Source organism: Dermacentor silvarum, chromosome 4, assembly GCF_013339745.2.
Source record: "Dermacentor silvarum isolate Dsil-2018 chromosome 4, BIME_Dsil_1.4, whole genome shotgun sequence".
Classification (NCBI taxonomy): domain Eukaryota; kingdom Metazoa; phylum Arthropoda; class Arachnida; order Ixodida; family Ixodidae; genus Dermacentor; species Dermacentor silvarum.
The window spans coordinates 42439975-42466230 of NC_051157.2; the positions used below are offsets into that span (position 1 = coordinate 42439975).

Below are 26256 nucleotides of genomic sequence, written 5' to 3' on the forward strand. Positions count from 1 at the left end.
GATGCATATTTATTGGAATAGGGGCTAAAGAGATGTACTCTCGAATTGTCTCGGGGATTATCCTTTTCTCGTCGCGCAGTTGCATTGATTCAGTATATCCTAATGTTCTGAGTGTTGCCCTACCTGTTTCAGTAAGTTTGAGACGTTCGAGTTTTTTTAACTGTGGGCTTCAAATAGCTCCTCCCATGTGTTGTGGAGACCTAAGCGGAGTAGTCGATTTGTGGAGGCACATTCAAAGATACTTATGGCAATTTTGATGGCCTTCCGAATGAGGATGTTCAGTTTTTCGATTTCTTCATTCTTGAGGTGTAAGTAAGGGGTGCCGGAGGTGATTCTGCTGATGATTATGGCGTGGATGATTCAGACTGCATCTTGTTTTTTTGCAGTGTGTCTTCTGTTTGCTACCCGCCGTTCCAAGTGTGCTACTTGCGTGACGGTTTCTTGCAGTTTGGTTAGGGTGGCGGCGCCCGACCCGCCCTTGTGTATATCCAGGCCGAGGATTCTGAGCGACTCTACTTTAGGGAATTGCACTCCATTCAGACGAAGTTCTGGTTCTGGGATTTCATCTTTTGGTGGTGTTACCCTGGTTCGCGCTTTTAGTATGAGAAGCTCCGATTTTTCTGGCGCGCACACGGGCCCGCAAGCCTTGAGGTAGTTTTCTGTACTATCCACCGCTTCTTGAAGTTCATCCCTCTTGAGTTCCTGGGAGTCCGCCTGTTGTCCGGCATTAGATACTTTTATTTTGGCTCAATACACGATACTTTACCGCGATAAATGACATGCAAGGACATTTGCGTATCCACGCTGTATACCGCAAGTTACTGTGGCGGTGAGCAGACATCACGACGCGGATGAACACATCTTGAGGGGCATTCGTCCCTCCTATTGGCTAAGGAGTCCTGCAGCTTCCATAGTTCTGCAAACGAATTCTAAGATGAAGTATAGCGGTGCCGTCCGCGTGCGTGCGCGAATTTGCCGCGTTCTTACTTCCCCTCGCTCCGTGTCATCCTTGTATTCCAATTTTCTCTTCTTCCAGCGTATAGGATAGTCAACCAGACGCTTTTCTGGTTAGCGTTCCCGCCTACTCCCTTTTCTCTCTCCCCCCCCCCCCCCCCCCCCCCTCCTTCTCTGCGCCCGTCTTAGTACCTCTGTTGCGATGATAGTGTCGACTTCACTACCTTAGCATTTCAAACTGGCAAAAACGATAGTACAACGGCAATTATGACGGAATGGAAGAGTAAACAAAGAAACGAATGACTCAGTTATACGGTTGAATAGAAACAATTAGCTGTGTGCACACGCTGGAGAGCCTTCAAACTCAAGCATTGCGCTACCACGCTGCGAGTCAACCAATGGAACAATATCGGAATCTCGTGCTTGTACTATCGGTGCATACATCTTCTGCAAGCCTCTTTGAGTGTACCTTCGCCTGTTGAACCGACACAGGTGCCATCCCTTGTCATCACTTCCTGCCACCCGCCCACCCAAGCTGCAACTTTTCAAGGACTATGTCGCGCCATCAGAGTATTCTACCGTCAAGATACTTTCTCACCAGCTTTCCGAGAACACCTCCCTGGGTCCTGCCTAAACATTTGGCTATAGACTGCAGATCCCTGGCATTTCAAAAAGTCACCCGTTATATCCATGGGCCTCAGGCAACTTACCCTGTTTTACATTTATGCAGTGCACGGAAGTACAAGAACGTGTGTACCGATGAGTACACACGTTCTTGTACCTCCGTGTGTACGTGTGTTCCGATTACAGCTTTCGTCGTCGCACAAGTGATAAACGCTTGACAGTCTAAACTAAACCGTAAGTCGACATCAATGTTGCAGAGCTTATTGCAATCCGGGAGGCACTCAGACTTCTCTCCGAAGAGCCTCCTCGCACATGGATGATATTCTGCGATGCTAAGCCAGCTTTTCAAACCATTGATGACGTCCTGAGACGCGGCCTGTATTATTTCTCAGCGTTAGAAATCACAGAGCTTCTCGAGCTTCCTAATATAAATGGCCACAATATCACGTTTCAGTGGATACCTGCACACTGTGGCGTGATCGAGAATGAACAGACATACGGTGAAGCAAGAACAGCTGTAAATAATGCCTCTGAAGTGCGCATTGCGTTCTCGCGAAGATACACAAATGCCCTGCTTCGTTGCGTAATACGCGACTGTAGGTCAGAGTACTAGAACCCCCCGCAGATCGACGACACAGGTGATTGCATAAGTGGGACCCAGAAATAAAATTCAGTATGCCTCACAAGCTGAAAATAAACCGAACATGTTTCGTGCATCGGATTCGTCTTGGTGTCGCAATTACAAGGCGTTATGTACATTTCCCAAGTTGCAGTGACACTAGCCCAAATTGTGAACACTGTCAGATGTCACAAACGCTTGCTCACACATTTTGCATTTGTCCCGCGTACGGGCGAGAAAGACAGAAAATGGTCCCTTTCGTCGCACACGTTGATAAGAGGCCGCTATCAGACGAGTTTATTTTCGGTCCTTGGCCATCAGCGAACAGCGCAGCCTTGATTACCATTGCAGCTATAGCCTTTCTACAAGTCACTGGGACTTGGATATACTCACCTCCTTCTCCTATCATCATTATCATCATCAGTCATCAGTTCTTTTCTTCCCCGCCTCTTTTCCACAGTTCAGAGTAGCAGGCCAGAGCAAGCTATAGCTCAGGCCGACCTCTTTGCATTTCTGTAAATAATTTTTTCCTCTCTCTCTCGTTATTCCCTCCCTATGGTTTTCTTTGCTTCATTGCTTATTAGCATCAATTGGTTGTTGCTAAAGATCGATCCTTGCAGTTCAACTGGCCCCCCTTGCTCATTATTTTACTGCGCGTGTCTTAAACGTTACACGTGCAGTGGGCGGCAATGAACAAAGCCTAACTTGCGCCGCGCACACGTCCACCCGCTCACCCATGAGATGCTTTTCCTGCGCGTGCGTATGAGACAGAATTCCTCAAAAGACTCAAAAGACATCCTTTAGATTTCATGCCAAGTCTGCTGCGAACAGGAAGAGTCTAAACTTTTTTTCTCCTGCCATGTGCCTTAATGAACACCGTCAGCGTAAAGAAATTTCACTCGTCTCTGTCCCTTCATTTTGTTTCTTTCCTTTCTGTTTCTCGCACCCGCAAATTTCCGCTCCCACTGATAGCACGGCTCACCGCTCAAACCACGCGCACACGCATGAGCGTCCGACCGCGAAATATACACGCACATCCTGGAACTTAAAGGGTAAATGCTTAGCGACTCGTTGCTTTGTGTTGCGTACGTGCCTGTGCCTACAGCGAACCGCATCGTTTCGTGGGCCGGCATAGAGCGCGCGACGTCTTTCCGCCGGGCGGAGTGAATTGCTTACTCCGGAAGACGCTCACTGAGGTTCGTTCAGAGAAAAGGAAGAAGCCCTGAAAGAGAGAAGATATAGACAAAGTACGAATGATGGGGTGGAAAAAAAAGGAAGGGAGGAAGGAATTAACTAATGAATGAATGAATGAATGAATGGTTCGAATGAATGGGTGAGTGAGTATAAAGGAAAAAAATGACTGAGTGAGTGGATTAATGAAGGAAGCAATAAACGCCGGAGGGAGTGAATGAACGAATGAATGAATGAATGAAGGAGTGAATGAAATAAGGTGTGATGGAGTGAGTGAGCGAATAAAGAAAGAATGAATGAACCGGTGAGTGAATTAATGGAAGGATTAATTAAGTTGTATGGTTTAATCACCCAAAGCAGCTCAAGGAGCTACAAGAAACGCCATGTTGAAGTGATACGGATTTAATTCGGCCATCTGGACCCAACACATGGTACACGAGCATTTTTACATTCCGCCCCCGTCGGAATGTGGTCGCCGTGGTGAAGGGTCGCACGGGCGACCTCGTGGTTAGCAGCAGAACGCCATAAACACAGAGTCGCCAGGGGTGGGTAGAGCAATGAAAGAAATAAAACAATAAAAATGAAGAGATGAATCGATCACTGAAAGAAGAGAGCACCTAAAGAGAACTGGGATTGGTTCCTCGCTCACGGTTGTAAACAACAAGCTGCAAAATGAACGTACGGAGGTGGGAACAAAGGAAGAGGAAAAGAAAGGAAGGAAGAACTGGAAAAGCACAGTGAAACGTCGGGAGAGAAATACACTAACGAGGAAATGACACAAATGCATAAATAAGTAAAAGTGCTCGCGGCGCGTGCGCGTTTCCTTCTTTTCGCATGCGTGTTTTCGCGCTCGTTTCTTATAAGGATGTATACGATGTGTTATGAAAAAAAAAAGGAAAGAAGGAAACGAAAACTGTTTAGGGAAGGCTCTCAGAGTTATGCCCTGAAAAAAGATACGCGAGGCCAGGTATGTACGTAGATAATCTCATCTGAAGTCGCAAATGTATATTCGAAAAGCAGTGGATCTCGCCTTTTTTTTTGTTTTTTGCTTGGTATCCGTAGAAATAACGTAATGTACTTGCTTACTCATACCAAATTTTTTTTTCGCTCTATAATATATGAGCGCGGTACACGTGCAGGAAGATCTTTTGTTTCTGAATAAAAGCTGATGTATAGAGACCATGGGAAGAAAGGAAGATGGAGGCAGGCAACGAGCGGTATCAAAAACGGAAGACAAGACGTCGTATATTTTTCAGCGGCGTCCATTTTCGCGTTAAGCCTTCATGTTTTCCATCTTTTATTCAAAAGGGAATTTTCTCTCCTCTGCGTCAGAGAAGGAGATAGCTCGTGTATTTCCAGACCGAACGTCGATCCCGAGAGTGCAGCTGATGGGATTTAGAAAAGTAAGGGGGGGGGGGGGGGGGGGTAGTGATATCGTGACGTAAAACGTGGTTGTAATGACGGTGTGGTTTCTCGGTTGATGATAGGACTCGCCGCTTTGTTTATATTTTTGCATCGGTGGAGGGGAATAGAATATAGGGCTGTGCTCAAATTGACGTGGCGTTCTCGTAGAATGTGAGAGGGCTGTCGACAGAGATTTATTGGAATAAGCAAAAAAAAAAAAAAAAAAAAAACAAATGAATTGTATTGCACTCCTGACAAAAGGTGGCGGACGATCAGAATCCTGCCCTTCGGAGTGATAATATTGATTTGTAGCACGTTGGTTCCCTGGAAGATTCAAGGAGTGGCCTTCGAAAGTGATAGGCATTGGAAAATACATATTTTTAGCATCTGCGCAAACATAGCAGGTCGATTTCGCATTCTAATGAAGGAGCGAGAATATTTTCCTACATTTATTTTGCGTACATTGGATTTAGCATTTGTTGACACACATTTAACATATTTTATAGAATAATAATCATCATCAGCTTATATTTATGTCCACTGCAGGACGATGGCCTCTCCCTGCGATCTCCAATTACCGCTGTCTTGCGCTTGCAAATTTCCTAACTTCATCCCCCACCTAGTTTTCTGCCGTCCTCGACTGCTCTTCCCTTCTCATGGTATCCATTCTGTAACTCTAATGGTGCACCGGTTATTCATCCTACGCATTACATGGCCTCCCCAGCGCCATTTTTTTCTCTTAATGTCAATCAGAATATCAGCTATCCCCCTTTGCTCTCTGATCCGCACCAGCCCTCTTCCTGTCTCTTAACGTTAGGCCTAATATTTTTGGTTCCATCGCTCTTTGTGCGGTCCTTAACTTGTTCTCGAGCTTCCTTGTTAACCTGCAAGTTTCTGCCCCCATATGTTAGCACCGGTAGAATGCAATGATTGTACACTTTTCTTTTTAACGACAGTGGTAAGCTCCCAGTCAGGATATGGTAATGCCTGCCGTATGCACTCCACCCTAATTTTATTCTTCTGTAAATTTCTTTCTCCTGATCAGTGTCCCCTGTGAGTAACTAACCTAGATAAACGTACTCCTCTGCAGACTCTAGAGGCTGACTGGCGATCCTGAATTCTTGTTTTCCTTGCCAGGCTATTGAACATTATCTTTGTCTTCTGTATATTAATCTTCAACCCCACTCTTACACGTTCTCGGTTAAGGTCCTCAACCATGATAGAATCATGGTGCATCACATATCCTGCCTATTTACAGCCATTACTTCGAATTCACAATCGATCCGCCGCGCTAGCTTAGTGGCGCCATGGCGTTGCGCTAGTCAGCTTCACGTCACGGGTCCGACCCCGGCCGCGGCGGCCGCATTTCGAATAGGCAAAATGCAAGAAAGCTCGTGCACATATTTAAGTGCACGTTAAAGAACCTCGCGTGGTCACAATATTGCCGGACTCTCCACTATGCGGCGTGCCTCATAACCTGATCGTGGCTTTGGCACGTAATACCATAGAAATTATCGTTTACAGTCAAAAACACGCATAAGAATTATTGCTTTCTGAAGGATTACAAATCACAGTTAGTATTTATTCCGATCGCTTCAAGTGTTGTCTCTTGAAGCCTTGCAGAAATAAAGACGGATCAAACTGTCCATAAAATAATAACTCAAATTGATCTGCTTCCACTTTACATATTTGCAGTACCCACACGTAACACTAGAGCCGCAGCCGACAATGCTATTTAATTTGCCTATTTGCAGTAGTACATACAGAAAGAGATTTCTGGAGTGTAATGGAGCAATCGTATGGAATTCCATTCCGCATGATCGCATAGTTGCCAACAACTTTCTTGTCTCATATAAGACGTTTTCACTGAATCTGTTGTCTGTATACCTAAAATATATTTTACTGTTTAAGTTAGCGACTTTTTAATGTTACTAGCAATGTATAGCTTCACTTTATTTTTATGCTGCTACCAAAGGTACAGTTGGGAAATATGAGCCCGACACTATAGTCATAATGGCTAACAAAGAAAGCTTATCAGTGGAGCTAATAAGCATTGATATTTCCTAGCTCATAGTACTTATTTTTCAACACAAACGGTGTTTTCACGGATCGATAGCGTTAGCTCCTCGAGTTGTGTGATTTCAATTAAAGCCGCGGTGGAAAGAAACACATCTCCTTTGTCCGCACCACATAGTCAACCATCGGCGCAACAAGCTTTTGCTTCCCGTCAAAATCGCCGCCGGCTGGTTCTTGACATCACTTTCTACGATATATGAGCCGATTACACCTGTGCTATATAGGTATATTGTTTGCCTTCGCCAGTGCTTACTTTACTCTTTGTCTTCTCACAGGCTCGTCTTGATATAGCACACCGACTTCTTGATATAGACTCATGACTTGTAAGAAATCTTGATGTAGCACGCCTTCAGCTCGCACTGGATAACCCTGCAGCTGCAACCATTCTTCGTTCATTGCTCCTTCTGTTTTTTTCTTTCTCTTTCGCATTAGTTAGTTCCTGTATTAATATATCTGGAATAACAGCTGCCTCAAATGGCTCTTGCTGTATTTTTTTAATTGACACGCGTGTGTGCAGTGTGCGTGCGTAGTTATTTACTCAATAGCTTGAAAAGAAAATGCCTATGAATTGGAAGAAAAATTTAAACAAAGCAGTTCCCCGCGGCTAAGGCAAGATCCACCTGAAGCCAATTTAAGGGACGCTTAAAAAGACGTAATGTTACAAATCGCTAAAACACAGCTGCCCCTTTTTCGTATTTCTCTCCACGCTTCTATGTCAATCGCAGTGTAGTATAATCGTATCTTTTTTCTCTCCCTCTTTCTATCTCCCTCCCTCTCTCTCTTTTATTTCCGCACTCTGATAGCAAGAGTCGGCTGGAGCTTGAAGGTTGGCACTATGTTACTTTTATGCCCAGAAAATACGCTCGCGCATTAAAAAAAACAAAAACAATCTAACCACGTTTCCGCATATGTTGTTTGTGAGGGGCTGTCACGTAGACCACTATGGACATGCGTGTGCATTGCCGAGCGCAACCACACATATGCGCGAGCATAGAGAATGATTGGCTGAAGCACGTGTGTATTGTGTCGAAATCACCGTCCTTTCTGAACATCACGATTGATGGACACCGCCGTGGGACGCACGCTTTACGATAGCGGCAGTCATCCGTCTATACTCGACGTTTATACAGAATGTACTACTCCCACTGTGTGTCGACATAAATCGCGGCCTCCTCCGGCGAGTTATTTAAACCCGAGCTGAAACGTGGGAGGCGAAGCTTTCCTCTGACGACCTGGACGACCAACGAAGTCTTGTCGCTCGGGCCAAGGAGGCAGCCCGAGCCAGAGGTTTCCCTGAATACACTATGCGCTTACTTGCGACTGTGTCGCTGTTTATTTCTACTGAGGCACTGTGTATTTCGAGCAGTGCTTCTCATTTAATAGTTACATGTAAGGATCGTGGAAGAAATAGGATCACTGTAAAATGCGTGACCGTCAATTATCTAGAGGCAATTCACTGTCACGAATTTTGGCTGAGAGAGTCAGCGTCTGAGAAATTTAGAAGGGAATACGAAATAGTGTGTCAAAAAGGATAAAGCGACTCAAAATATAGGCTGAACGTGAAAGTTTTGCTCGGCTGGAAATGTTCAGCCGCCAAGCTACCTGGCGCTATGGTAATATGCTATCTTCGACTGCACATCAAGAATATAATTTGTTCAAAAGTAATTCGGTGTCCCTGTGATCGCTTCCAAACGTAGGCGTGACCTATAAGAGAAGGCAAAATGTTCTCTAAGGTTTGTAGGCATATATGGTTGCCAGAACTGGCGCCACCTAGCGTTCCGTGCAAATACAGCTATTTATGACAGTTAATTGAGAATATGGGGCCACATAAAAGTTTTTCCTTACCACAGTGGTGTCTGCGATGCGTTCGTCTGGAATATCTTAGAAATGAAACGCGCACAGACGTCAACAATTGGGAGGAATGGGAATGACATGGGGCCTCCGTCTCGTTGGCCCCTGCTATGTACACAGAATAATCCTGCACAGACTCTATCCTACGCAGTACTCGTATACACATGCACCCACTGTGACGTCCCAGACACCCTGCAACACATGGTCCAGGATTGCCCTCTGCGTGACACATCCCCAGACCCCAGCTCAACAAGATGACTCCAAACAACGACGCCCTATAGAAGCTGAAGAGCACCCCAACTCAGTGCACTTCAATACCACCACTGAAACGTGGGAGGCGAAGCTTTCCTCTGACGACCTGGACGACCAACGCAGTCTTGTCGCTCGGGCCAAGGAGGCAGCCCGAGCCAGAGGGTTCCTGGAATAAGGAATCCTCCCACCTAGGGCGAAGCGGGTCCTGACTCGGATTGCCGTTTCAGAAAATAAAAGTTTATTCCTCTCTCTCTTGCTATTCGTATATGACCAGAGTGAAACACGCAAGCGAAGTAACTGTACGAAGATATAGTGAAGGTAAATCGGCCCTTGTTTCTTCCTAAGCTTCCATCACTTCAATAATTCTCACATAAAAATAAGCTAAGCTTTCTGTGTAGAAACGTTATGTTACATTCACAACTTTCTTTTTCTTCTTTTTTTCTTCTTCAGATCAATGACTTACATTCTTTCGCAACAACGTGAACGCTCGTGCCGTCTGGCCCCCTTTTCATCTATCGTCTGTAATGAGCGCGGTGAGTCTGATTCAGATACGTCTGCATTGACAACGAAGTTGAACAGAAGAAATCTAAACAAAAGAAAAAGGGGGTGATGCTGTCACTCTTTAGCATGCAAACCACGACGAATCGATTGCCGAACCGAGCGCCCCAACAGGCGCACAAAGAGCGTTTTTTGAAAAGCGGCCATTAAGGCATCAAAGTTTCGTAAATGACGCATCCGTAATCCTTGCATACGAACAGCTAGGCATGGTGGTATACACGCGGCAGCCCTCTATTCGGGCTATACGTCCTCGGCAATCCCGCGCGCGCGCGCGCGCGCTGAAGTGCACTTTGTCAGCCCTTGCACCGGCAAGAAACGTTCGATCCCGACGCCTGTCATTCGGCAAAGCTTCGACGCACGACTGCATTAACCGCGAAGCCCTCTCCTCTTCTAAATCACCTCCGCAAAAGCGCTTTTGACGGGATCAGCGTTGCAAGAGGGAAAGGCCGTGCCCGACGCCACGGAACACACGCCATCCTCTTTCACTAACATGCCCGGGAGAGCGTGCGGCGATGGCTGACCGAGGTTGGACAAATATATACACCGGTGGCGGTGGGGCCCGGTGGGGAACAAGGATGTGAAGGAGGGGGGGGGGGGGGGTCGTTGCCATGGCAACCGCGAATACGAGCGGCGTGCAGTGCTAGGAATGCTAGCGCTCTCGTAAGTCAATCAGTATACGGAGAGAGCCAGCTGCCTGTTTCGGAGAAGGAAGTGCGTCTCGCCCATTGTGCACCGCTTATGCTTCTGCGAAAGTTCGATGCAGTCGACGTCGCGCACATGGCACTTAGCCGCACACGATAGAAGTGCGCTTCTTTTTGATTGGCTAATGAGACACACGGCTTCCACGGCACTGCACGGATATGTTTGTCATAGCCGCGCTGTTTCGGCTGCTGAGGTTCCGCGAGGCGTAAGCAAGAGGCACATAAATGAAGGCAGCGACGTCGATGAAGGCGACGAACGACGACGCTGCGATTTTGGGGATAGCGAGATGAAAGCGGAGGGGAGGAGAGTATGTACCGGTGTGGGCGTCAAAACGAGCTGCGGAGGAGGAATTCTTGTGTACTGCTTCCTGCTATTCACGAGCGACTCAGTGGATGCTGGATCTTCAAGCTATATCCCCGCTGGCGTTTCGCTCCCCTCTTGTTCGTGCACACTTCCCGTCTGCGTCGAGGCCCGGAAAAACCGCGTCATTCCGAGGTCTGGTTCTGTGTACGCCTGGTTGCACATCAAAGAAGACTGGTGTGTACTTTCAACACCACGTGCTTCAGTTTCTTGGTGTTCTTGCATTTTCTGTGTGAGAGAAGGCCGAGCGATATGCGGGCGAAGGTGACGTTCCATTCGCCATCCTATGTCCTCGCACACTAGCTCTGCTCTGTTTCTTCTTTCTTTCTTTCTTTCTTTCTTTCTTTCTTTCTTTCTTTCTTTCTTTCTTTCTTTCTTTCTTTCTTTCTTTCTTTCTTTCTTTCTTTCTTTCTTTCTTTCTTTCTTTCTTTCTTCTATTTCTCTAGAAGAGAAAGGCCAGCTCGCTGTGCCGCTTCTCTTGTCTCTGCGGGCACCGCTATCTCGTGGGATCAGTATGTGGGCAATTGTTTAGTCGCACACGGATTTGAAAGGGATTCGTTTCTGACCAGAAAGGCGTGGCGTGACACGTCTGTACCCTGAGTTCGCACTAGTTCGGTGTGCATAATGAACCCTTGGGATTGTTGCTTTATTTTGCGCCGAATAAGCCTCAGACCGCCTACATTTTGTTTGCCAAAGCTGTCAGTAGAGTTGCTATTCGTTTAGGGGATTACTCGTGGAACAAATAGGGCGGGTGTCAAGGAGCAACAAACAATAAAAAGGAACAAAATGTTACGAAACGAGAATGCGAACGTACTTCTAAATCGATAACGGTACTCTACCCTGGTAGTGTTCTTGTTCATGGTAACAATGCCGGAATAGAGTAGCCGGAAACGTTCTGTATGAGTTTCTTTAACTGCACGAACGCGTAGTTAGCGGACACTGCTCGTCGACCCTGCGTACAAAATGACCCAGACCGATTGTCGCTCACTCAGTCTGAGAAATTTCTTCATCAGATTATGCTACCTTTAGCATACGGATGTCGTCTGTGTGTTATTTGAGAGTTATCTATAATAATGAGTAATACACTGGATTCTTCGATCTTAACGTTAGCCTAATAGATTAGATGCAAAGTACAAGCTTGCGGCAAATCGTGGCACACTTGAACGAAACTTGATAACTTTCTCACTGGTATAATCATTTTACACACACACACACGCGCAGGCGCACACGCACACGCACACACGCGCACACGCACACGCGCGCACACACACACATGCACACGCGCGCACACACACACATACACGCGCACACACACACATACACACGCACACGCGCACACACGCACACGCGCACACACACACACGCGCACACACACACACGCACACGCACGCACGTACGCGCGCACGCACGCACGCATGTGCGCGCGCACACACACGCGCACACACACGCACACACGCACACGCGCGCATAAACAGAGGTTAAGAAATGGCATGTGCGACGGACCATCACCTCGGCAGCGCACTCCGTGTTTCGTCACTAGGCCATCAACGGTCGTGCCGAATGGGAGCAATGAATCACTGAAGCTTTATCTCAGCACCCATGCATCACTGTCAGCGACAGGCAGCGCCTTCTGTTCGGACACAATTATGTGTGCCGAAAGCTCAATGCATTGCTGTCGTAATACCCTATTAACGTCACTCTACAGTTCTTTCTTTGTTGTTTGGTGTTAGCTATTTCTTTAGGAAATAGAGAAGTAAGAAAGAACAAGAAACATTTTTTTTGGTCGCACGGGCTCCTAGATAACCCGCTCCCGATTTCTTTTTGGTTGCAATATGGTGAAAAAAATAAGGAATATATTCTCACACCCAGTTGTAAAAACTGAAGTTAATCGCCGTAAAATGAGCTGGCTTCCAAATAGAGCAGGAAGGCGAGGGCACAGTCTTCTGGTAGCTTCATTATGGACCATTGCGAAGAGACGTCATTAGCACAATGGAGAGTAAAGAAATCAATGTACAAATTCAGCTGTACTTTACTGGAAACATTGCCAACGATAGCATTGTCCGAAGGTTAACGATCCGAAGAGCTCGAAGGGTAACAAAATGAATTCTTGGTTAGACACCCGTAAAACTCACACACATGCAAAGTGTAGTTCATCGGCGAATTTCTTCAGAAATTTCTCAGAAAACACAGCACGCCTAACTACGGCAGACCAAAATGAGATGCCATCAAAACTGCAGTGACATTTTATAGTAGAGATGTAGGCTATTCTTTGAAATTGTGACATAGTTATGTATAAGGTTAAAGCAGCGGTTGAATGTATTATTTGTTACAAGTGAGTCGATCCACTGACAGTTCATTCAATGATTTCCACGAGGGCATGTACTTACTGTAATAAGCAATGAGGTGGAGATAGTTATGATAGCTTTTTACGTGTCATAACTGTCCCTAGTATCCGGCGATCAACCGTAAAAATTACGTTACATGAAATGCGTGGTGAGTGCTGAGGTAAAGTCGTATTATAAAGAGAGATAGAGATAGAAAGAGATACATACTTTAATCAGGAGTAGGAGATGTAAGCCTGGGTGATCGCCTGGAATTCTTCTCCGTGCACTTGTTAGGGGAGAAACATATAAGTTCGATTGAAAATAGTTGAACTTGCAAGTGTGATTCCGCACTGATTCAGTTTTTCTTGCCGTAATAGCTATTTAAGAGCATTGTAGTTTCATTCGAAGCGTCGCCGTATGTTGTCGGCATCGTAGTAGTGCAGCTCCGCAGTCAACTTTGGTATAGAGTATAATTGGTTATTTAACTAAATCTACGAAGGCTCCTGACCCAAATATTTTGTGCCCCCTGCCCAAAGAATTTTCTCAAGCAGCTGGTGCAGGTCGGCTTTCTATTTTGCGTACAGCCGCTTCGCACGCTGCGGCATCCCGACATGCCTTAGGTCGTCTGCACGTTATATTCGCGTTTGTTAAGCAGGTCGTTCACAGTCGACAAAAGGGTGAAAGAGCACATTTGCGTGCATTAGAAACTGACGGGGTGAGCACTGAAACAATAAGAAAAAAAAAAGATCTTCCGAGACAAAGAAAGCTGGGAGTCGACCAGTCTGTCGCTCTTTGCTAAGTGTGTTTCTTTCTATATATTCGCTTTTTTTTTTCGTTCACTTTCTTGTTTGCATTGCAGCATTCGTCCGCTTCCAGGGGCCATGTGCTGCAAACAGTCTTTGAAAGTGTAACAAGTGAGTCAGGTAAACAATGAGGAGATGCTTAGGCAAAGTTTACGAGAAGCTCCTACAAACTGGAAACCTGGCGCTATGCTAATGAGTTGCTTGACATTTACGCATCGCAAATGAGCGCCACATGCTTGCGTAAACATATTGTCTGCGGTTTCGCTCTTAGCGTACGCTACGCCCGCGCGATCAGTGAAAAAAACATATTAGAAAGAATGGTGAAAAAAAAATGCCAATGATGCTGTGGGAGAAGAATATATATACAGGGTGTTTCAGCGAACACTTTCAAAATTTATTTAATGTTGCCTGTGGCAGATAGCCCAATTCTAGCTAATGAGGTGGTCTACTCGAAGAGGCGGACATTACTTGCACAGAAAATTGAAATGCATAATCGAAAAATAACAAAAATTCACTAATTAAGTTTCTTACTAATTATCGGATGGCCCATATTGCAATTGACAAATTGTAGTCGTGGAGTTTGCAAGGCGGATCCATGTAGAATTAATTCTCGGGATGACACCAGTTTCGAGATACTGATTCCCTAACTTTGCGCAGAAATGCATTGGCGTTCTATTTAAGTTTGTGCTTCAATGCATTAAGCGACGTTTTGTTAAGAAACTAACTGGAACGCCAATGCATTTCTCCGCAAAGTTCGGGAATTAATATCTCGAAACTGGTGTCATCCCGAGAATTCGTTCCAAGTGGATCCGCCTTGCGAACTCCACGGCTACAATATGTAAATTGCAATATGGGCCATCAGGTAATTAGTTAAAAACTTAATTAGTGAATTTCGGTTAATTATTTGATTCTGCATTTCAATTTATTGTGCAAGCAATGTCCGCCTCTTCGAGTAGACCAGCTCATGAACTGGAATTGTGTTATCTGCCACAGGAAACCTTTAAGAATTTTTGAAAGTGTTTGCTGAAACACCCTATATAAAAAAAATCGCAAGGCAGAGGCTTACATGCATTTTTCGCCTCTTCTTCACTTTCTGCTTATTTTCTCGGTAACTATTGTGTTTATTGTGGTGTCGTGCTTTCGAGGTTGAGTAAAGACAACGATGTTCTTGCAAAATAATTTATTAAACAGTTTCCTTCTCAATTTATGTACACGTACACTATCAATCAAGCAGCTGCTACTCTCCTGCGCTGTGGTCTCTCCTAAGCTGCGGACAGTTGCTAGTTTCATTGCCTGGGGTATCAGACAAAGTTTCGAAGGTAAAAAAACAAAACAAACAAACCCAAATTATGGTAAAAAATGATGTACGCGCGCGTCAGACCTGGGTCCCTTTGTATGTTACGATGCAGCTTGTTTGATTGTTTGTTGCCTTGGACGGCTGCACCTTATACGCGTGTGAGCGTGGGAAATGGCGAGCGTGAGTTGCTTGCTTTAAAGCACATATTTGATTGTGTTGGATGTAGGCTTCAGAGAAAGAGCTGTTCAATTCCGACGGAATGCTATCTCTGCTTCAAAACACACACACACAAAAAAAGCTGCGGTGCCCTTTTTATGAGGAATTGTCAACAGAAACTGTCACTTGGGAAAGATGTTCCAGCTTTGCGACATTACTGAAAAAAAAATGTGCTGCTGAAAAAAAAATGTGCCTCAGATAGTTTAAACTATCTGTGGCAAAGTATGATTGAATGAATAGTCAACGTGTGGCAGTGAGAAACTGCTTTTAGGTATAACCAGCACGAGTTTAATCGTGGTCTAGGTAGGTTGTCAAGGTGCGACGCTGATAGTTAAAGGTAAGACCACGGTTTGCTCGTTTCTTCATCTCCAATCATGTATAGGCGCGCCACGCGTATGTAATGCCCTCAGTGCTCTGGCTGATAATTGTCGATAGGGCGACGCCTGCCGGGAAAGATAAGTATACTTCATCGCACTGGCAGCTAGCACCACGGTTTCTTACAACCAGGAGTGCTATGGCAGCATCAATGCATTTTTGCGACGTAGTGATTAGTTCGGCTTATACGGTGTTATTTTTGTTGTTGTGGTTGATGTGGCCTTGTCTCAAGTGGCCGAGCGCGAAGCAGCTTATGAGCTTAGGTGCCCTACAGCGAAATCTGTCCGAAAAACAAGTGTAGTTTGTTGTCACTCTCAGTGCGTTTGAACTTTGTAGAAACGTCTGATGCAGAGCTGAGGTGGTCGTCATGCGCGTTCCTCACGGCGCAGCTTAGCTGAAAAAAAAGAAAGAAAGAAATAGCTGACTTTACACTCACGAAATTTGGAGAAGACATATTTGACTGGTCAAGCAACGATGTAATGCATCTACTTGTCATGAGACGATGCCATGCATTAGGCTGCAATCGAGGAAACTAATTGCGCGCTAATTATGTCAAGGCTCAATGTGACATTTTTCAGGCAGGAATCTTTTTCTTCTGTCTCTTTCTGGTATTCTTCCTTCAATAATTTTTTGGCTATTCAAGCACAAACTTGTATGTAGGAAGCAACGAATAGAATTTCAGTGCTTACAGAATCACAACACCTTTGTTGATTATCCTTCAGCAAGCTCGCTGCTCGCGCGTCTTCGAAAGTCGCAGAGAAGTGCGAATCTGCAAATAATTACACACCCCGACTGTATGTAAACATTCTTCATTGCGTGGTATAGCACGGGAGCCATGTTTTCAAAGACTTACCACGCGTCATAACCTGTGCATGTCGTCCTCGTCGAACACTTTGCATTTGCTGGAAACGTAGAAAAGCTCTGAACCGTCTCGGCTTCTGCAATGGAAGGCAGGTCGAAACGTGCAAGTTACATTGCATGAGCATGCGCTTTTACTTATAGTAATTTCAGTGAGTAAGTTGGAAATCTTGTGCATGCATATATATCGTAGCATATGCCACAGCTGAATGGTCACTTACAAGCCTGTGGCAGTTTGCGACTTTCTCGATTGTATGGCTATGTGTTCACCTGAAAAGATAAATGAAAAAGAAAAGAAATATCCTTGAGAACTAAGTGGTGTATAGAAGATGCTAGGGATAATGTAATGAGTTGCGATTTCCTTGTATCCTCGCTAAATTACTGCGCAACGCACTTTCCTCCTCAAGAAAAATAAGATCACCGCGAACGCTGACGCGGCAGCGACCTGATAGTATAGTAAACATTGGTAGGCAGCACTCCTCAGTCATAGCGCAGCTGAAAGTATAAGTGGTATATGCCGCAATAATAATGAAATAAAGAAGTAGGGGAGCTGTTACTGAACAACCAATGAGATGTGTTGCCAGAGTGTCTGCATTAGCTCACATTCCTAAAGTCTACAGGCTAAGGAAAAATGTGGTAGCGATGGACAAAGGGAAAGCTGCTTGTAAGACCACGACCATTTGCCCCCAACTTCCGTTACCACTACAGAGGTCGCTATTAAATAGAGCGTTTCAATTCTCCGATGAAAATGTCTTGCAGTGAATTATTTAGTTTTTAGAGGTTCCAGAAGATGAGCTCAATGAGAGAGATATTTTCTACCTGCTTTTGTTATATTGCTTTTGTTACATTGCTCGGCATCACACCGCAAGACTAGGGCGCGATCGAATGCAGTAACGTGGCTAAAGGCGTGTACTTTCGGATCCGGATGAAAGCGCGGTGGTATGAAAAAAAAATGACGCTAGAAATGCTTTGTTTTTAAATAACGAGCTATTCAATTAGTTTTAAGACAATTACACGTGCACAAAGATCACGCAGTCGTGCATTATAGGAAAATTCTAGCACAGCTCTTCCGTCCACATGCTTCTGCAATGCGCTTCGGCGTCAAGCCAACTGCGCATGCACATTCACTCTGTGCTTTTGCAAAAGTTGGTTTCGGCAGTTTGTAGAAAGCCATCCGGTGTTCTACTATAAAGCGAAACGAATGCCAGAGTGAAAAGCCTATTGACTTATTTCCTTACACCTTTTGGCGAGTATTGTCCACAGACTTCCTTAGAACTGGTCTGGATGTCTACGGGCCCCGATATAACTGGTGGACTTATAGTCTTCGACATTTCTCTATAGGCATTCCATATGCTTTCGATTACTGAAGCAAATCAGTCTGCTTGAATACTTCATAATATAGGCTTTTGTAAGGGCAGCATGCGTTAGTGGCGATTCACTGACGCCCACTGAACAGCAGAACCGACACGAAAGTCGCCCAACCATGAGGAACGCACGGAAGGGACAAAACCACAGAGAGCTGAACCGCAGTACCTGGCCTCTTGTGGGCGTAAGGCACGTCGTAGACCCTGTGCGGCACGGCGTATGCGGAAGATCCGCGCGACGAGCCGCCGTTGCCGCCGCAGTACGTGGGCTCCGTGGAGCTCAGCACCTCGCTCTTGTACCGCTCGCCTGACACGCTTCCTGCAAAGAGGCGGGGGCGCGGCGGAAGGAAACCACGGTACCGCGCGTGTCAGGTGACCGATGGTCCGTGCTGGTATAGCATCAGCGAAACCTCGTAATTCGTAATACTTGTAGGGCAATGTCCCAGGTTTAATACTGCGCGGTACGTTTAAGTGCACTGACCTTGCGGCGTGCCGTGCGCAACTGCTGCGTCGTCCGCGTGCCGGCGTAGAACGCACCACAGCACGGCGAGCACCACGACGAGCACCAGCACCGAGCTGCCGATGGGCAGCGTCACGGTCAGGTGCCGATAGAAAGACGCCATCTTGGCGTCCAGAAGGTGAGGCTTCTGGGAAGGCACGTCTGCGTAACACGGGGGAAAGGGACTCAATTCGGGGTCCCGTAGTTCACCAAAGTATATGAATGCCCGCCGCGCTAGCGCAGTGGCTATGGCGTTGGGCCGCTCAGTTCGAGGTCGTGGGTTCGATTGCAGCCGCCAGGTGGCCGCATTTCGATGAGGGCGAAATGCAAACACACTCGTGTACTTAATACTTAGGAGCGCGTTAAAGAACCCCAGGGGGGTCAAAAGTAATCCGGAGTCCCCAACTACGGCAGTGCCTCATATTCAGGTCCTTGTGTCGACACGTAAAACCACGGAATTATAATCTCTTCAGAGTATGAATTTCAGGGCAGCGGTGGTGAATGAGCAGGACTGAGCTCAAAGGCTTTGTAGGTGAACCGTATATAACTGCTAGCCCATGCCAAAGGACTGTCGTTTAATGTTTCTACTGAACAAAAGTTCTGCTCGGAGACTCGTCTCGATCGTAGACTGCTCTAGGCATTAACGCTGTTTCTACACCTGGAGTCTCGCAGTAGTGAATGTTGATGCACGTATCGTGAAGAAGACGGAGAGAGAGAAAGCAAGGAGAGGAAAGGCGGGGAAGTCAACCAGGCGAGCGTCTTATTTACTACCCTACACTAAGAATACAGGAAAAGGGAATAGTCAAAGGAATAATTAAAGAAGAGTGCCAGCCGTGGTTGGGGTGTGTAAGGTGGCAGTGCTGCTCCCGCGTTTATCCGTATACGCCAACGCACCTCCGTCCAGCGTGAGTGTGGCGAAGTTGACTTGCGCGGTGGTGCTGCCGGCGTCGTTGTGGGCCACCATGAGCAGCACGTACCAGGATCCCGGCTCGAGATCATTGAGCACCAGCGGCTCATCGTTGAGCCGGTACGGCAGGTGACTGGACGCCAGCGTCCAGTCTGCTTCGGTGCTGCGCCGGTAGTGGACGGTGAAGTGGCTGATGGGGCATCCGCCGTGCCACCACGCCTCGGCTCGTAGCCAGGCGGATGTGGAGTTACTGTCGACAAGGCGGTCCGCCTGCTGCAGCACGGGGCCTGTGAGAATAAAAAAAAATAAAAAAAAGAACAATTAAGAAGCTGGAGAAAGAGTTTGGGCTAATGAAAAAAAAAAAAAAACAGAAAGCAAGTTAAAAAAAAGTTTTGAGAATGTACTTACTGGTAGGTGTGCAAACATAAAAATGTATTCTAGTGGTACTGTTCTTATGCTCATATTTATGTGTCTTTGCCTTTGTAATTACGTGACTCTTGAAAAAAAAAAACGGGTTGTTTGTATAGCTACGCCATTGCGGTGTATGTCGCTGCTGATTGCTGATGCATGTCACTTTCACTGTTGCTCTGTATTACATGAATGTCGACAGGTGTCTGGGACCACGTTAGGCAGGTCAATAGTTCCAGGCACTTGGACAGTGGTTGTTCGAAATAAAAATTGAATTGAATTAAAAAAGCAATTAGGTTTATTAAAGGAATGCTGCGCCTGAAGGCGTATATTTGTTCTAATTAGAATATTTAGGTAGCGCTTGTTGTATCACTGCGTAATTACATAGATAACAGAGTCGGTGACTGGCACCTTTATAGGGTTTGTACAGATGGCTACACGCTATTCCGCAAGACTGCAGCAGCCAGCCAGGGTAAGTAAGCAAAGTCTGGGAGGGTTCGCCAAAGAGAGAGAGAGAGGGAAGAAAAGGCCGGCAAGTTAACCAGACTCACTTTCGGTTTCCTACCCCGAAGGGGTAACGGGTTGCGAAAATTGTTGGTTTTTAAAAATAGCAGATAGGACTAATCTCTGTATTCACAAATGCATCTCAACTTGAAGCCCGCGCTTGGCTTGACCTAAATGACGCCTGTCGTATGCTCGTGTGGCTCAGGAATACCCTTCAACGACACCGAGCGCAGAGGTATAAATTTTAACTTCCCGACAGCGTGATTGTGAAGGCGAGTGACGCGTTCATTGTCATTGCTATTTAGGCTTTCGATATATTCCTAACTGCGCACTGCTTGGTGGCTTCATCAGCAAGGAAGCTACAGAAGACGCCTCAGATGTTAATGACGTCCTGATTTGCCCTTCTTAGTGAACGTCCTAGAATTTATTTCTAAAGAGAGATTGTATGTGCAAGGAGAAAATGAAATTTGCGCTCAAGATATGAAGTTATATAACGTGCTGTTTCCTTCCTATTAAAGTGATTCGCTGTTGTGAACACTGCTATACGGCGCAAAATTGTTAAAAACAATAATTGTTGTATTTGCGCCCTCTCACGTGCAATATGCTTTTTTTTTCCAACGCCAGTCTGTTTTAGTACAGACTGGCGTTGAAATTTTCTTGAGAAGACGGTTTCGGACACATACATGCGGTGAAAAATCCGCCATGATATGAACCGAACATTTTCCAGTTTTATCCTTGTGCTCCTATCTCAACCATCACTATTCCTTGGGATCTCTCTGATGAAACAACTCACGGTTTCCTTCAGTGGAGGCAGTGACTACGTTCCCTTCGGGTCCTCGTCCCACATCGCTAGCGGAGCGCATGCGCAGTTGGTGCCTTGTACCGCATGCGAGGCCCGAAAGAGCGAAGTTGGTCCGGTCGCCGCCAACCGACTGCTCTCGCCATGGATGCTCGTCACCTTCCACCCGCCACGACACGTAGTACGCTGCGATGATTGTGCGGGCAATAAAAATTTTAACAAAGTGTCACGCAGTAACATATAGAGAATGTGGCTAATGCAGTTGTGAGGAGCTCCGAAAGATTACAGTCTGTATGGATTTGACGCACCGCGTACATTTCTTCACTGATTTGCGGATAAGCCCCGGGTTTACGTACTTTCCGTTCTATCGCATACTAGCCACACGTTCAAAGGAATTGTGCATGCGTCTATCCTTATTTCTGCTCACTAGCAAACTGTGTGCTAGCTCTGAACTTGATGTAAATCGATTTTCTTTCTTTGCATTCTTGTATCAAATTGAACATAAGGGACAACGTTTCTTACAATGCATTTAAATTCCAAAACCTGCCAATGTCATTTGATTCTAACACTTTTAGCCCCTATATGATGTGTTATTTTATCGACGGTGGTTCACATATCGCAGTGTGGATGGCGGAAGAACTAATCATTTATGCGCAAGAATGAATCATGTATGCGCAAATGTGAGACGCGCTGTCATGCGTCAAACTGCATTTGCTCGTGAATCAATAACCCCGCTGCCTACGCCGTAGAGAAAACTCATAAACACTCAGACGCATTCGCGCGCACAAGCATGCACGTACAAGCGATTAAGAAGGTGGCATCTGACAACGTACAACCGCTCGAAGCGCCTATACACGGTCAGTGCTCTATGCGGCCGAACGGTCTGCGCCGTCAATAATGCAGCGCGCACGGGCTTACTTCTGATGGGGGGATCATCGAAAGCGATGACCGGCCTCTCCCAGGCCAACGAGATGGTCCGAGCTGAGGTGCCGACCACCCGGTACGTCGGCGGTGGAGGAGGATCTGCAACATGTAAGACGCACGATAAGCCGTGGCTCTCTATATATGACGGCGCTTGACGCTAGCTGCTCAGCGCCGACGTTGCAACATTTAAGGAGCGCAACGCATTAGGCGTCGTCGCAACGTGCTTTAGGCGGGAGAAACCGCGGGCACTCGTTTAGGTCGCTTGTTCGGTAATGACAAGAGGGGAAAAGGGGCCTTATTGCAGGCAAGTGGCTTGCATGTCTGATGACGAAATCGTTGTCGTTGTAGCCAGCGGTCTGCTGACAGCTACACCGGTGGCCCAAGTATACGGACCGCTGACCAAACGATTTCCTCGTTGTCATTGGTGCGTCAGTGAATATTTAACTTATGAGACTCGATCAAGCAGCGTTGTCTCTAAAGAAGCTATCGTACAGAAGCAATCGAGTGCCAAAGGATTCTAACGAAGTTCGACGCCTTTTGCATGATATGTTACTGTTTGCCTGCGGCGTATGTGTGGGCGTCAGATTTATTTTGTCACTACTACTACTTATTTTGCCAGGAAAGCGCACGAAATCAATATTTCTGAAGTCACACTGGAGAATTCTCCCAAGCTGGCGATCTCACGCCCTCGCTGCGCAGATCACTTGGGAACATTGACGGGAGTGCTCAGTAATGCTGCTGGCGTTTAGATAAACTTCGACGTCCCAGCTGTTGACCTCTTGGAAATGAAATAACCCGTACGTGTGCTGTGAAAGTTATCCACCATAATAATACTGAATATTTTTACTTTTGTGCGTGACAGAGAACAGCTGGCTGCAGTGTCAAATGTCTTACTCACGTGTAGACGAACTGAAGCGAAAAATAAGTGCACTGCTTGTCGTTCATATGTTGCCTTTCATCGCTGCAATTGTTTTTTATTATCTTCTATCTTAGCCTCACAATATTTATTCGCTTATTGTTTTCATCTACAATTTGAATGTGTATCAATCGAGAAACGTCCTTGCATGATTGAGATTTACCTCCACATAATTAAAGATTACCTCCACACAATGTTAAAGATGCAAGGAGCGTGACCAGAAAAATTTACATAAGGCTGGCTCGAGGGTAACCCTCCTCCCCCCTGCGTGTTTCGTAGAATGGCAGCCATAGCAGCCATTTTCATAACATCGAATCTACAATAATTGCGCGATGAACGCTACATTAAACTAGCATAAAGTTATCATGACTGCTTACAAGTACATAATTATTCACAGCGTAGGCAGAAAATACAAAGATAATCACTTAAAAACATCGTTGCCTTCTTGTGAATGATGGGCAGAACATTTGATGAGCATTAGACAGCTACGATTTCTTGAAAATATGTGGTTGCGAATATGCAAATAATGAACGCCCCCAATTTGTCTCGCCAAGTTTGAACACAACAAACCACATAAGACACAAAATTAACTTGCCAGGACATTGTTGTCTCAGTGTGCGAGAGTAGGCAACGGGATTAAAGGGACACTAATGCGCAGCTCTAAATCGGCTTAAAATATTTTCAAGTATTCCTTAAAGACTTACTTCTTTCTTTGGCTTCATGCGCAGACAGAAGCTCGGGCACATCAGCATTGTGTCACTAATTTCCAACTATATTCGCCTATTACGCCTGTTTTTCTATAGCAAAAGTTCTCAAATATCGCTAACCCTTTTTTTATTGACGAAATGTTAGTTATTCCTGAGCAGACGCTATTCCCATCGATGACGTCACGGGCAGCTAGTGCGGGAGCGGCATCTATAATTCGTTTATCTGCTTTTCCTGGCTTATCAATTATTCACGCGCGGTAAGAACGACGTTATCAGTGTTCCGGAAGTGTAATTTCCAAACATAGCTTTAACTTAGCATTCCTCTTTCAGGGTTCCATTAAAGACAGAACCCTGTAATTTCATCGATAACTGGTCGCGCATGGTGTTGAATTCTCCGATGCGACCACGTTCTATACATCAGAATGAAAAATACGTGACAACAGCTTAGTGCGTATGTTTTTTAGCAACCGATTTCGTCGCTTGTCCACTGTCCTCACCAGCTGCTAGCGTGCGCACGGAGTGCGTCCTGGACGGAGGCCCTGGTCCCTTGGAGTTGTATGCCTGCACGAGCACCTCGTAGCGGGTGTCCCTGTCCAGGCCGGAGAGAACGCCCTCTCGCTCGTGCAATGTCTGGTAGCGGAGGGGCTCTGGCGATCCCTCGCGCCTGTAGGCCACGTAGTAACCGTCTACACGGCCGCTACCGCCGGTCCCCGATTGGCCGGGGGAGGACAAGACGTCCTGGCGACGTAGAGCAACGACAGCGTTTCAATGAATGAATGAATGAATGAATGAATGAATGAATGAATGAATGAATGAATGAATGAATGAATGAATGAATTTCCACGCGAAGGGCGCGAGAAGAAAAGGCAAGCTTTACACAACTTAAGGCAAACTTCGCTTAAAATAAAACAAAAACGAAGCAGCTAAAAAGCAAACTTAACAAGCGCTCATTTACAGGAAAACAATGCAGTTCAATACAATTTGTCATATATACATTACAACAAAAGGAAAATATAAATCGACAGTGTAATAAATAAATAGGTATGCGAATGCACTAACATGCAATGTGTCTGATATACAAAGAATATTGCTGTGCGCCATTATTTGCGATGACAATATTCTTGCAAATCGTGTTAATGCTGTTTGTTAGTCCATGTTGACAGCTCCTTAGTACCTATTGTAACTTGTATTTGTTGAAGGTGTACTTAATGCAACAGAATAACCAAGGCCCTGTGCCAATATCATTAGGAATAACATTGTGTTCGTATTACCTGTAGAATGGCGTAGTGCTTACCTCAAATTTTATCGCGATGCTCCTGGAGTCGATCGGCGTCAGGTGAACACTCGTCGGTGCATTGCGAGGGGCTGCAACGGTTGATGCAAAGAATTGAAGAAAGCGGGCGCAAAAAAAAAATTGCTGCTGTTCTTTTTTTCTACTTTTTCTTGCACACAGTGGACGGCACTGCCAAAGCATAGTTTAATCCCTAACTTTATTAGGCAGGGATAAAAGCCATACACCGAGGACGTGACAGAAGTTTGGCATTGACTTTGCTGCTGGTACTGTGGGTGCGCCTGATCGGCACAAGGAAATGGGCTGCATCAAAGCAATATAAGCAGCTGTAGCGCTAGGAGAACCATCGTTAAACGTTAGAGAGCGCCAAGTGGTTGACACTCCTACGTCGCAGGACGCAGAAGATAATTTACCGAAGCCCAATGGTGGTGCCTCGAAACGCAAAAAAAACAGTGTCGTCGTACTTCACTCTGTGCATGTAGCGATCACTTGCATGTTTTTAGCGTTCCTTCGTTATCTTTCAAGATACGTTTTGCTGTCATCTTACTGCATTGTTATACCGAGAATTTCATCTATTTTCCTGATTCTGGCATTTTCCTTTACCGTGTTTTGTGAAACAGCGGTGATAAAAAAAAAAGGTTCCTGTAGAACCTTATTTATCGTGGCTGCCAGTGTCTGTGTGATAGCGTTTGGATGAAAACTCGCCCGAACACCCATCGTCGCCATCATCATGGGAACCACAGGACCATCATCATCATGCTCGAAATTATCATAACAGGCGTCAACGTCACTAACGCTTCCATAATCATATCTGGAGAGACATTATTATTCCTTTATATCACCGCGTAAAACACGTTTAGAGGACGAGGAAAAGGTGCGCTAAACAGCCAGGTCGCCTAATCTGGTAGTTCTCCAACTCACGTTCGTCGTCAGTGTGCACCTCCAGAGGCGAGGTGTAGCCACCGGGACCCAGGGCGTTCTCCGCTCGCACGGTGAACAGGTACGAGGCGGACGGCACCAATCCTCGCACGGTCACCTTTGTTTCGGTGCCGGACACCGCCACACTGTCCTCCCACGTGCCTGCGCAGAAGGCACATTCAGGCTGGCGAGTTAATCTCGGTTGCACGAGGGCGCGCAGACAGGGGCTCCCCTAGCGGCAACTCGCGCGTTATTGGGGTGGTGGTGGGGGGGTGGTGATAGTAGTGGTGCAGTATATCGTTGACTGCTGTGAAGGCAAACATGGGACTGAATGAACATCTGGGTCAAAGTGGGCAGCTCTGAAGGGGGGGGGGGGGGGCGGAGTATGGCACGTAAGCAGCGTTAAGAATAATGTTAAATGGCGTGACGAATAACAGTGGAGGCGAAGAAGGGACAAGTGGCAACTGTGGCATGCGCAACTCTAAGCATAGGCCACCATCTTGCTCAAAAGACAACGTTAGCCTAATAAAATAAGCCGCGTGACTTGGTAGCCTG

General features: G+C 46.1%; 1 protein-coding gene across 1 annotated transcript in view; it reads right to left on the reverse strand.

Annotated features, from left to right (window-relative positions):
• Positions 1–14889: 14889 nt before the first annotated feature.
• Positions 14890–26256, reverse strand: part of LOC119448578 (Down syndrome cell adhesion molecule-like) — a 150143-nt gene continuing 138776 nt past the window's right edge. Inside the window, exons 15-26 of the mRNA XM_037711811.2 lie at positions 25705–25863; positions 24787–24857; positions 23990–24230; positions 21864–21968; positions 20940–21131; positions 19222–19521; positions 18310–18489; positions 17998–18147; positions 16686–16734; positions 16460–16544; positions 16296–16375; positions 14890–16000 (exon numbers count right to left, since the gene is read on the reverse strand). Coding sequence (XP_037567739.1) covers positions 16466–16544; positions 16686–16734; positions 17998–18147; positions 18310–18489; positions 19222–19521; positions 20940–21131; positions 21864–21968; positions 23990–24230; positions 24787–24857; positions 25705–25863 — 1526 coding nt within the window. The 3' untranslated portion in view covers positions 14890–16000; positions 16296–16375; positions 16460–16465. The remainder of the gene's footprint in view (positions 16001–16295; positions 16376–16459; positions 16545–16685; positions 16735–17997; positions 18148–18309; positions 18490–19221; positions 19522–20939; positions 21132–21863; positions 21969–23989; positions 24231–24786; positions 24858–25704; positions 25864–26256) is intronic.